At 30.8% G+C, this 12329-nt stretch overlaps 1 protein-coding gene across 1 annotated transcript; it reads right to left on the reverse strand.

Moving 5' to 3' along the window:
* Positions 1-230: 230 nt before the first annotated feature.
* On the reverse strand, positions 231-11808 carry LOC107451167 (major facilitator superfamily domain-containing protein 6). The gene is made up of 3 exons (XM_043054673.3): positions 11621-11808; positions 7688-9106; positions 231-1319 (listed from the first exon to the last, which is right to left on the reverse strand). Exons 1-3 carry the CDS (start codon positions 11733-11735, stop codon positions 1129-1131), a joined length of 1725 nt encoding a protein of 574 aa, XP_042910607.2. The 5' UTR covers positions 11736-11808; the 3' UTR covers positions 231-1128.
* Positions 11809-12329: the final 521 nt, after the last annotated feature.

The following is a 12329-nucleotide window of genomic DNA, read 5'->3' on the forward strand; positions in this document are numbered from 1 at the left end:
ACTCTCTCACCGTGTTCTATGTCCTTTCTTTTGTGTGAATGTAACCCGCCCTATAAACGGGTTTGTGGTTGTATGACGTGGGCGACGCAACTCCACCGCCATGGCTTAGCCATAGGTGCCCACTGGGTAGTGATAAAAAAGTGTAAGAGTAGCAATTCTGGCATTTCTAAGGCCAATGGGAAATAGACCCAAGTGCCCGCCATTATCCAAGAAAAAAGAAGAAGAAAACCTTTACTGCGTTTAAATTTTATTATACATTTTTGAGAAGGATTTGGAGATTAAGGGAATTAATTAAGATAAAAGATGATACACATTTTGCTAAAATAAATGTTTGATCTAAAGTGTTTTATCAGATGAAGGCTATCCATTAACCAAATCATGCAAGATGTGACTTATTTCTTTTTCTACGTAAACAAAATCCTTATAGAATGTGCAAGAATGATATTGAAAAAAGAAAGAAAATGAAAATTCTTCTTCTTCGGCACTACAGCCAGAGTCAGGCTATGACCGTCTCAATAAGTTTTCCCCATCTTGCCCTGTTAGTCCCCATTGTACTTCATCTACCAGCACCGATTACTTGGAGGTCTTTTTCAAAGCAGTCTAGCCACCTTGGAGGTTTGTCTGCCTTTCTAACGGTCTTTATCTGGTTTCGAAAAAGTCACTTTCTTGTTTGACTCGTTGCCATTCCTATCTGTTGAGGTATCCTAACCCTCTAATGCGATTAGCTTTAATGACATGGACGATATCTGGTTACTTAAAGAACTTCTTGTAAATCTCGAAATTGTAGAGAGTGCGCAACATGTTGTTTTCGTTTGCAACACCAAAAATCTTCTCATGATTTTCCCTTCAAACACCATCTATTTGTTCTCCTTCGATTTAGTGAGAACCCAACTCCTCACTCTTATATTTTTATACTGATTATAATACCATGTGTAATGAAAACTAACTTACGAAAATAATTAAAGTCGTAAAGATATTTTTCTCCTGCTGAAACAATCGATGAAAAAACACAATTTATTGTTTATAAAAATCTTTAGTACAATTTATGAGCAAGATCCACTGATTGAGCTGCTTGCGTTAATTAAAAATAGCTCTGCCGTTGCCTTCAATAATCAGAATGTTTCATAATTACTCTGATTGTTTAATATTTGAAACTGAGTATATGTTGAGTTTCTTAACGTTGCGCCGATTGAAGTAAAAAGTCATCATAAAATTCAAGATGGCGGCGGAAAAGGTCATTAGGAAAAAGTAGAAGAAAGTTTGATGAGGCCCTATTTTATCGAAACAAATTCCTGTCAAAATACATCCAAGGCCAGCTCCTGAAACGAATAAGTTTTTACGTTATTTAGAAATTGTTTTAGTAAAAAATATTTATCTATAAATGTTAACACTAATGGTAAATAAAATGACTATAATTGTAAGTGCCGCCGTTGTTTTGGGTGTTCAAATTAATGCTTCATTTTGTTTTGCTGTGCAAAAGCTATAAGACTTTAAAATTTGAAATGACGAAAGTATGTAGAAAAATGTACCTGGAATACAATAATAAAAAAAAATATTCGAGAATTATTCGTACTGAATGGGTCATTTTCAATTATAAACTTAACGTGAGTTTTTTTTTATTACTTTTCTCGCAATTCCAATTTTTTCGAAAGTTATTTTATTTTATAGCCGGCGTTGAACAACCGACACAATTTTTGAGTTTACGACTACCATTATTCAACTCTGTTGCCTTGTAATTTTGAGCCCAATCCAGAAGACAGGGGAACTTCTGGATCAAGTATTTTATTTTATTTTATAGTCGTCGTTGAACAGTCGACCCAATTTTTGGGTTTACGACTACTAATGTTCAACTCAGTAACTTTGTAATTTTGAACCCAATCCAGAAGACAAGGGAACTCCTAAATCGAGTATTGGGAGAAATTTTGCCTTCGTGGCGGACTTTTTGATGGAACTAACCCGCATTTGCGTTGCACGGAGAGGAAGACCACGAGAACCTCTCACGGTAAGCCTGACGACAAGGGCACTCTAACCAATGATCCATCTATCACTGAGGATATTTCACGTCAGCAATGTGGTCGGTGCAAGCCGGATGCAGAATTCGTATCGACTGGGACTCGAACCCGGGTCGCCTCATTGGAAGACGAGCTCTCTATCCCCTGAGCAACCACGGCTCAATTATTTAATACTCCAACAAGACTCTGTTCGGGTACATATAAATATGAAATCTATCTTATTGCATAAAGCACTAGATGGTGTATGTATACCCCTGAAATTTATTTTTTATGGTAGGCAACAAAATAACAGAAATATAAATTTCTGAGTGAAAATTTTGACAACGAAAAGCTGAAAGAAATCGTTCGACAAAAATGAAAGATTAAAAGCGAATAATTCATATCAAAAATCAAATATTTCAGTATTTTTTGTTTTAATTATGCTCATTAATTTATTAATTTTGCTTATTAATTTATCAATTTACTCTAATTCAATGATAATTTAGAGCTATATTTTAGTTTTAGTGATACTTCGCAATTACTGTAGAAAAGATATGCATTTAACATCTTTACTACTGAAGTATAAAAGAATATAGCAAAAAACATTTTGCAATTCCGAATTTCTATTCTATGGCCATAAGTCATAACAAGATGAACAAAGTATGGATTATATAGTCAGGAAGCCAATAATTTTAGTTCCATATACGTGGACCTCAAGGTTTCACCAAGTAACAAAATATAAATCAAAAATATAGCGTAGTAAGTAAAAAATATAACGTATAACATAACAAGTAAAAAATATAAATACAACGTTATTTTTCGAAAATCACTTCTGTTAGTGGGCATTTTTACTCAAATAACGTACATGTTGAGCATCGATTGCGGAATCCCCACAAACCTTAAAGGGCCACAGTACCCTTGCAAATTTTTTTTAAAATAAAGGTATAATCATTCATTTTGTGGATGATTTACATGCTTATTTAACTTTTAATCATTAATTTATCTTCAAAAAATAGTTAAACTGTTTTATTTTTCCTTAAATTTTTTTTAAAAAATTCAAAATTTTTAAATCTTTAAGGCTTTTTTATTTTAGCAAATTTTAAATTTTTTTTTCTTAGTGCTTATAATATTCATCTTACAATTTTGTGCATTCATTTGTTGATATATCAATTAGAACATTTTTTATAGATTATTTTGTAAATAAGCAGAAAAAAAAGTTAAAAATTTCTGTTAAGTATATACGAGGGTTGCTATTTATATTTCTGGCCTAATAATGAAAAAACAAATATGTAGGATCGAAATTGGTTTTATTGTTCTTCAAAATATTCTCCATGATGATCAATACACTTTTGCATGCGTTTGAACCAATTTTCAAAGCACTTTTTCCAGTCCGATTGAGGTAACTCCAAAACATGCGTTTTGAATGCATCAACCGCTTCTTTGGGGGTCGAAAATCGTTGTCCACGTAATTTATTTTTGATGTGTGGGAATAAGAAGAAGTCATTGGGTGCCAAATCAGGGCTGTACGGCGGATGACCCATCAGTTCGATCTTTCGCTCCGTCAGAAATACCTTTGTTTGAGTCGATGTGTGAGAGCTCACATTGTCATGATGAAGAATGATTCGCCTGTTCTTCTGCTTTTTTCGAATTTCTCCGATGACTTCTGGCAAACAAATGGTCGTGTACCATTCAGAATTGATCGTCCTGCGTTGCTCTAACGCCACTGTTGCCACATGACCGTTAATGCCGAAGAAACAGGCAATCATTTGTTTCGATGTGCTTCTTCCTCGAACAACTTTTGTTGGTTTTGCCTCGTCTTGGAAGACCCATACAGTTGATTGCTGTTTTGTTTCCGGCTCATATGCATAGATCCATGATTCGTCACCTGTGTAGATGTTATGCGCAGCCTTTGATGTACCTTGAACGCATTTTTCCAACATTTCCTCGCACCAATCGACACGAGCCTTTTTTTGAGCGTTTGTCAGATTATGCGGGATCCAACGCGAACAAATTTTTTTTACGCTCAAATATATGCTCAAATGTCCAAAGACGCCTCTATCTCACGGTATGGCACATGACGATCTTGCTTTATCAGTTCACGCACAGCATCGATCTTTTCTGGCACAACAACGGATTTTGGACGACCTGCACGGGATTCGTCCTGGATCGAACATCGACCACGATTAAATTCGTTATGCCAATTTTTTACAGTGCTGTAGGATGGCGCTTTATCGCTGAATAAGGAATTAAGTTCATCGAAGCACTCTTGCCTTGACAATCCACGTCGAAAGTTATGAAAAATAATGGCATGAAAATGTTCACGATTCAATTCCATTTTTTGAAAGAGAAGAACTTTTCAATTTACTGTCAACAACACAAATGAAGCTATAATGGTAAATCGTCAGCTAAATTTATGTTTAAAAATATCAAACTTTCGATTAAAATCGTCGCCTAGCAACACTTACTTTTGCCAAGGCCAGAAATATAAATAGCAACTCTCTTATAACATGCTGTAAAAATTGTAATTCCTCATAAAATGCTTATTCCATGCACAGTTTAAATAAGTGTACTATACTTAAGATAAAAAAAAAAAGAGTTTACTTCAAAGCTATATCTTAAATAGAAAAATTTCCTTTGGGATTTAATTAAGATTAAAACACGAAATATTATCATCTATGAGAAAAAGAACTTTAAAGTCTAGTCTGCTAATCAAGTTTCTGTTTTAGGGCCTTCTAAAATTATTCATAACTTTCTTAAAATACTATAGACAGAGAGATAATTTTTTTTTCTTCCGTGCATTTTAAGTGCATTTCAGTGCATTTGAAGTTTTATTAAAAGCAATAAAAGACATTGATATTTTGGTGATTTTTTGTATACTGTGACCCCTTAAGCATCCCTAAGCAATGTTTCAGTGAAGGTATTCTAGTGAAGATAAAGCTATTGTTAAACTATATCCAGTGAAGGTAAAACTATAAATTTTCTTATAGCGTGTTTTTAGAAGCTAAGAAGCGAAAAGATGGTGGACAAAGGTAATGAAGAGGTTAATGTCAGAAAATCGAATAGCTTTCTTTATTTTCTATTTCTTTAGATTTTATTCATTTACTTGCTTCATTTACCCTTGGTTTTAATCATTTTACAAGTTTATTATAGAATAAAGATGTTATGAGTCTATTTTAGAACAAAAGTGTTATAAGTTTATGTAAGAATAAAAGTGTTACGAGTTTTTGTCAGAATAAAGGTGTTGTAAATTTATGTTAGAATAAAGACGCTATGAGTTTATGTTAGAATAAAAAAAAAAACCTGTTATTCCAACAAACACTGTAGGTCGTAATTTTGTATGAATAAAATCATTGTGTATAAATCAAATGAAACATTTATTAATCAAATGATATAAAGCGATCAGCATACATGGAATGCTGGGCTAAAATAAGCAAATATCCAATGAGAGAGCGAAGCAATTTGCAAGGAAGCAAAGAAGCAGTGCGAAATGAGCAAAAAGCAAGGAACTGCGAAAGTAATCTTAAAGATTAGCGAGTACAGCGAGCAAGAGTGGGTTCCCTACAAATTGCATATAAAATATAAATTCGTATGTATGCATATTTTTTACAAATCTAATGCAATTTCTGTTTGTGATAACAACAAAGAAAAAAAACTGGCATATCAAGAAAGTGAGCAGTCAAAAGCATTAAAAGGTAAACAACAACTAGTATGCTTTTAAATTTTTCGTCTAAGCTATTTCTATTTAGCTATGCTTCTTTAATTTCCGTAAATGAAGCCTTTTAGTCATGTTTTTTCTGCAAAGGATCGTATTTTCATTATTTAATTTAAATGTTGAATAAAGTTGATAATCATTGAAATTGTAATCAAATTGAAATCTAGCTTTTGCTTTATTTCTTTATTTTTCAATCTTTTACTTTAGGTTTTACACACTTTATTGGCATATATATATATATATATATATATATATATATATATATATATATATATATATATATATATATATATATATATATATATATATATATATATATATATATATATATATATATATATATATATATATATATATATATATATATATAGGTCATTCTCACGAAAACTGTCGTTTTTCAGTTCATAAAATCCCAAAAAAGTAAAGTGAATAAAAAGCTCTGAAACTTTTTATATTAATAGAAATATGTAATGGCATTATAAAGAAAGTATATATCCTATAAATTATACTTAATATTTAAATTAATTAATTTTTTAAATAATTAATTTATAATTAATTAATTAATAATAATGAATAATTAATTAATAATTTAATAAATAAATTAATTAATTAATTTAATAAATTAAATTTTTAATTTTTTAATTTATTTTTCAAATTAATTAATAAGTAAATTAATTGTTTTCACTACTTAAAAAGTGAGGAAATGACACTAATAGTGAGGGAATGATATTTTATTTTAATACATGTTTTTATCTAAGTTACATCTACCTAAAGTTTGAAAATGATAACATACTAAGTATATCTAATATTTATTATAATTTAGTCTTATATATTTAATAGTTTTTACAAGTTTGGGAAATAAAATTGGCTGGCACGATTGAACAAAAAAAATTTTTGATAATATACTCATCTTGAATCATTCCCTCACTTCAGCGTCATTCCCTCACTTTATACACTAGTGAGGGAATGACGAATTCAATAAAATGTAAAAATAACAGTTAGGCCTAATTAATTTCTGAAGTCAATCACATACAATTATATTCATACAAGAAAGCAACATATAATTATCCACTTTCTCGATGAAGTTGTATTTTATTTTACTCTAAAAAATGACATGAGGGAATGACAAATGTAAAAATTTTTACCTGGTTTGATTAATTCAAATTTATTCCACAACAAAGCTTTTTTAAGTTGAAGATGGAAACATACTGCAATTTTGTTCTATGATGCCAGTTGTTAACTTCTGAAGTTTTTATTAAAATATTTTTATTCTGGGAAGATTGCAGGTGATAAGAACATTGTTGTGAGGGAATGACGCGAAACACTGGGGACAAAGTTTAAAATAGTGCTGTGTTAATATTTTTATCAGAAATTAAATATAAAATTGATTTTTTGAATTCTATATTTCAGTATTCTGAAATAAAAAACACAAATTTGTAAAAAAAAAAATTTTATTTCAGAAACAATTTTTTTCTTTTTTTAAATCAGCAGTGGGGACAAGTGAGGGAATGACATATTGGTATATTTTAATTACCTAAAATAAATAAAAAATAAAAATTGATAATTTTATTTTTATTCTTTTGTTAGCTTGCATTCCGAAGGACACTTTCCCTGAATTTTTTTTTCGTAAGCTGTAAAACAAACATAAAATATACTGGGGACATGAAAATGACTGTTTTTGTGAGAATGACCCATATATTAAAACAAAGACAAGATCAATATTTTTCGCATTTTTAGAACTTTATGGTAAAATGACTTTCGTCAATAAAACAAAAGCTAAACATTAGAATTCATTAAGCCAGCAGAAAACGCTTTCTCCCTAGATTGTGTAATGCAAATAATTTGAACATAAAGTTTCGCTTCATGTTTTACGATGCTCTTCGATTCCTCCCATTTGCTCTTACATTTTTATATTAAACCAATGGAATATGTATTCATTAACAATATTTAAAAATATAACATCATTAACAATATTTATACATACCTAAGCCACCATGCGTCATAAAAAGAATTGATTGTGTTGTTGCTTCAGTTCCAGGTTTGGCACTCAATTTTCCATAGGATGCTATTGTAGGAAAAAGCGTTCCGTACGTAAAACCATGAGCTATCTCTGCTGGCAGAACAAGCCAAGGATTTTTTAAGTAACTGTACCATAAGAAACGCGAAGCATATGATAATAGAGAAAGGGAAATAAGATTAAAATGTCCCAATTTACGTATGAACCAATCTGCAAAGAACATGAACGGAATCTCGCCAAGAAAACATTGGATGTACTGTGTCAGCCCGCAGAGAAATTTGCTGGCACCTAAACCTGAAAGGAACCAAATCAAGTAAAACCAAACTACTCCTGCACCAATTCCATTGAAAAAGACTCCCAATTCGAAGGCCGTGAATTCTACAGACTTTAGTACTTGACCAATATCTTTTAAGAGACTCTGCGAAAAGTGAGGCTTAGCAAGATCCAATTGTGAAATGTTCCATACAGCAATAATTTGCAACACAGCCATAAATATCCAAGAAGCAAGAAATCCACCAGTTAAGTCGCATATTACTCCACTTAGCGCTGCCAATATACCCCATCCAACGGCACCAAATAATCTTTGTCTTCCAAATTCTCCTCCCAATCTCTGTACACTTTCACAGCAAGCTGTATCAGAAAGACTGAAAAGTGAGTTGACACATATACCTGTAACTGTGTTCACAACTGCAAAGATCCAAAATTCTGAAGTTTCGAAGTCACTGATATCTGATTTTGTAGGCAAAAACGATGAATGTCCATTTTTAGTGAATGTCATCGTGCAAGAACAAGTATCATTCACAGGATAAGATGAATATGGCCCTAATACTATAAGAAGATTAAATGTCTTATTATATATTTCGCCAGAATCTGTAAAATTTTTTGGGTTGATAGCCGAACAGCTGAAATTTAATTTTGATCCAAACTCCAGTTCAGTTATTTTTTCATCCGTCGTTTGAAAGCAGAGCAACTCTGTCGTGTTTACGTATGGTACACACATTACATCAGTATATATTTTATTTTCAATGTTCCATTCGTTTTTATTCTTGTCTGAAATGTTTGAACTTGAGGAGTTGTTAGTTGGCAAATGTACTCTTATGCTGATCATTTCAGATACTTCATTCCAGTTTCTGAATTGCTGAACTGACGTTGGTTTCTTGAGGGGTGGAATTGCAAGAATAAGGAAAAAGAAGATGGTCTGAATTATAAGCAGTATGTTTATCATCAGTTTTAGTCTGTTGAAGTAATCAGCAATATAACCAATGACTGGTTTTGAGAGTATGGTTACAAATTGATGGGCTGCTACAACTACTGCTAAGGAAGTAGCAGAAAGACCAAGTCTGTTTTTTGCAACAACTGGAATGAAAGGTGTGACTGAGGCTGTGCCTAGAAAAATAAAATCATATAATTATTTAATAAAAAAAGTTGATTTATTTATTCTCTTACTTGCGAATGTATAGAATTTTCTTTAAATGATACTGCAAATGTATGAGAAAACAGAATAACTGATTTCCCATTTATCTTCTTTACCGAGTCATTTGCTTTATAATTATTTGTATAGGAAATTATTATTTAATCAAATTTAAATACAAAACTTCCTTTTAGCCACAGAATTCCATTGAATGGTTCTTGTTTAAAGTACATAAAGATATCTCTTAATAGCATTACCGGAAGTATGAAAGATAAAAACATAAAACTAGCTATGAAGCAAGCTTTAACAGAAGGTAAATGATACTCAAATTCATTTATGCTTCTACTTTACCTAAAACTAGTTAACAATCTGTTTAATTTAAGTAATTTAATAATCAAGAATTACTCTGGATTTATGTTACTAATACTAGTTTTTATATAAATGAAAGTCAAAATAAAATAGTACATTGAGATACTGTAGGAAAATGAGAAACTAAAGGGATAAAAAATCCCTCCAAAAAATACAATGCTTCGTAATTTTAACAATAATAACATTTAATAAATAATAACATAAATAATAACATTTAAATAAATATTCTTTTTCTGTTATCTTTTTGTGTGCTATCTGAATACCCGTTCTTCGTACGGGAAGTATAAAAAAGGAAATAATAAATAAAAAAAACTAGTACTGAACAACACTACAAAATCATGCACATAACTAAAAGGATCAACACAATTAATAAACCTAAATTAATTTAATATTTTTTTATTTATTACTTGTAGCTCTTCCTGGTGACTTTATATTACTAAATTAAGCAAAACACGTTTTTTTATTTTGCGATGTTTCAATTTTTACAATGCTCATTCTTTATGCTAGTTCTACTCCCTTTTACTATAATGTTTTGCTTTTTTTTTTTTTTTTAAAAATAAACAAATTCTTTTTTCCACATAACTTATCGCCTAATTTGTTCCTAAAGTTCGACGCGTCTGTACACCTATGTCTTACATTCCACTTTTTGTATCATGTTGCCACCGTATGCAACAAAAAGATGGCAATTGGTCCGTCTTTAATGTGCCCAGGATAAAAACACTCAAGTTTAAAAATTATTTTAATTGACCAACTTCATATGTTATGAAATGAAGAACTATAAGCCATTGAAATTGAATTAAGAATTGGTGTGTTACTTTTTCGTCTGTATACATCAAAGCCTCATAGGAAAATGTAAATAAAACTTGAAAATATCTGACTATTTTAAAACACTGTAAACTTTGAACACATTTCTGGGAGTGCTGGCAGGGGGTAGCCTAATAACAATTAGTTGTAACCAACAGACTATATTTTAATTCATCACTGTCGTTGAATAGCCGATTTTCGTGTTAAACTCTTTAGTTATAAGCACAAAACTTTGAACTTAACCTAGAAGACTAAGAAATTAAGCTTCGAGACATACTCGCCTCCTTGGTGAACATTTTACGTAGAAAGAAAATTCTTAAAAACATTCCACGGATATGATTGCTACTGACTTGTTAGTACTAGTCAAGAGCGCCGGCAGAATGATATAAAAGGGGGTGCAACCCTCTAACAAACTACTCCCCCCCCCCAACAAAAAAATTTTTTTCAAATATTTTTCTATTACATTTTGCTTTGTTATTACATATACTTTCATCTGTTAATTTTTTTTCAAGATGCATTTCTTCATTGTTAACAAGATATTTTTAAAAAAAAGTACGAATTTCTTGTACTTGCAAATTTTGCCACGAGAAACTAAATTGATTGCGCTGGCATTGAAACACAAATAACTACAAACAGTAGTTTCGTATACTAATGTGTTTGCACACACTTAACATTGGTATTTATTGTGTTGATGAAGTTTCACAGTTGTGAGAAGTCAGTTTGTGCTGTGCACCTTTGTTAAACAAAGTAACTAATAGAAAATATGATATTATTTATATTTTATTAAATGAAATTTTAAAATATAGCTTTATGTATCTGTCAAGTTTGTGGCATGCTCAGTGTGCATATGAAAATAATCAAAGATGACTCAGAATTCATTGAAAAAGTTATAAACAGATTTCAACAGCAAACAAGACGGTAACAATTCTTGTTTGATTAAACAATTTTTTAATTGTTATGTATCAATAATTACTTAATTATTTGTTTTTTTGAATAAAAATATGCTTAATAAAAAAATTTATAGCAAATTTGTTTTTCTGTATCTCTAATTGTTAAAAAAAAAAGCCAGGGGGGTGCAAGTGCACCCTCTTGCACCCCGCTGCCGGCGCCCTTGGTACTAGTTATAATACACATTTAATGAAGCAAATAAGTGTATTCCAGTTTTGATTTCGTTATATGCCCGAGAAGAATTCTGGGATCATAGAGCAATGTATCTAAAATTTGTTTGTCCTTATTTTGAACTCTTCTTAAAATTGTTTCTTATTTCCGATTCTTATTTTCAATTGTGTAATGTTTGAAAAAGAAAACAAACTTACCGCCCTCGAACAGGAAATAATGAGCTTTGAATCTCAGCATTTCCTTATCTATGTGAAAAAATGACCTTGATTTTCGTTCAATTTCTTTTGGTGTTTTCACATTAACGTCCTCCATGATTATTGTGTATGTTTTCTTATCTTTTTTCCCCTAAAAATATCAAATAAAAGTATATTAAAGAATATAATTGCTGAACACTCTGCATGTAAGTTATACGGAATTTTTAGTTGATAACTATGGTGGTAAATTATCTCTCTATAAGGAAAAAAAAATCTTAAGCTCCATCACCGCTGTTTCGAGTATTCAAATTAATATTACATTTTGATGGACGTAAACTTTAAGAATTTAAAACTTAAAATCACGGAGGAAAATGCTTAAAGGTAGAGTAGAATAACTAAGTTGAATATTTGATGATTAGTTTAAGAATTATAAACTGTTAAACTTGAAAGAAAAATACCAGCCGAGATCTTCCTCAGGAGAACTACAGAGTTGAAATTTGACGTGTTGAAAGGGCCAAGCTGAACTCAAACGGTTTTTTTCCTGTGAAATACCAATTCGTAACATTTTGCTTCTTTTTTAAAAAATTTTTTTAGAATTATATAGAATTAATTTCTTTTTGAGACTTTCAAATCATTTCTTATCGGTAGAACTGATACAATCTATTAATCAGCAGCAGAATATAAGGGTTATGTAAGTTTAATAAGAAAATAT

This window comes from Parasteatoda tepidariorum, chromosome 8, assembly GCF_982258835.1.
Source record: "Parasteatoda tepidariorum strain Cologne lab strain chromosome 8, Ptep-v5.0, whole genome shotgun sequence".
Classification (NCBI taxonomy): Eukaryota; Metazoa; Arthropoda; class Arachnida; order Araneae; family Theridiidae; genus Parasteatoda; species Parasteatoda tepidariorum.

What these genes read in the sequence shown, in the direction of transcription:
- LOC107451167 (XM_043054673.3), bottom strand. Translation starts at nt 11,735, where the DNA reads ATGGAGGACGTTAATGTGAAAACACCAAAAGAAATTGAACGAAAATCA. An exon ending in TTATTTCCTGTTCGAGGGCG is followed by an intron (nt 9,107 to 11,620) that starts GTAAGTTTGTTT and finishes TTATTTTTCTAG; the next exon opens with GCACAGCCTCAGTCACACCT. An exon ending in TATGACGCATGGTGGCTTAG is followed by an intron (nt 1,320 to 7,687) that starts GTATGTATAAAT and finishes TATTCGTTTCAG; the next exon opens with GAGCTGGCCTTGGATGTATT.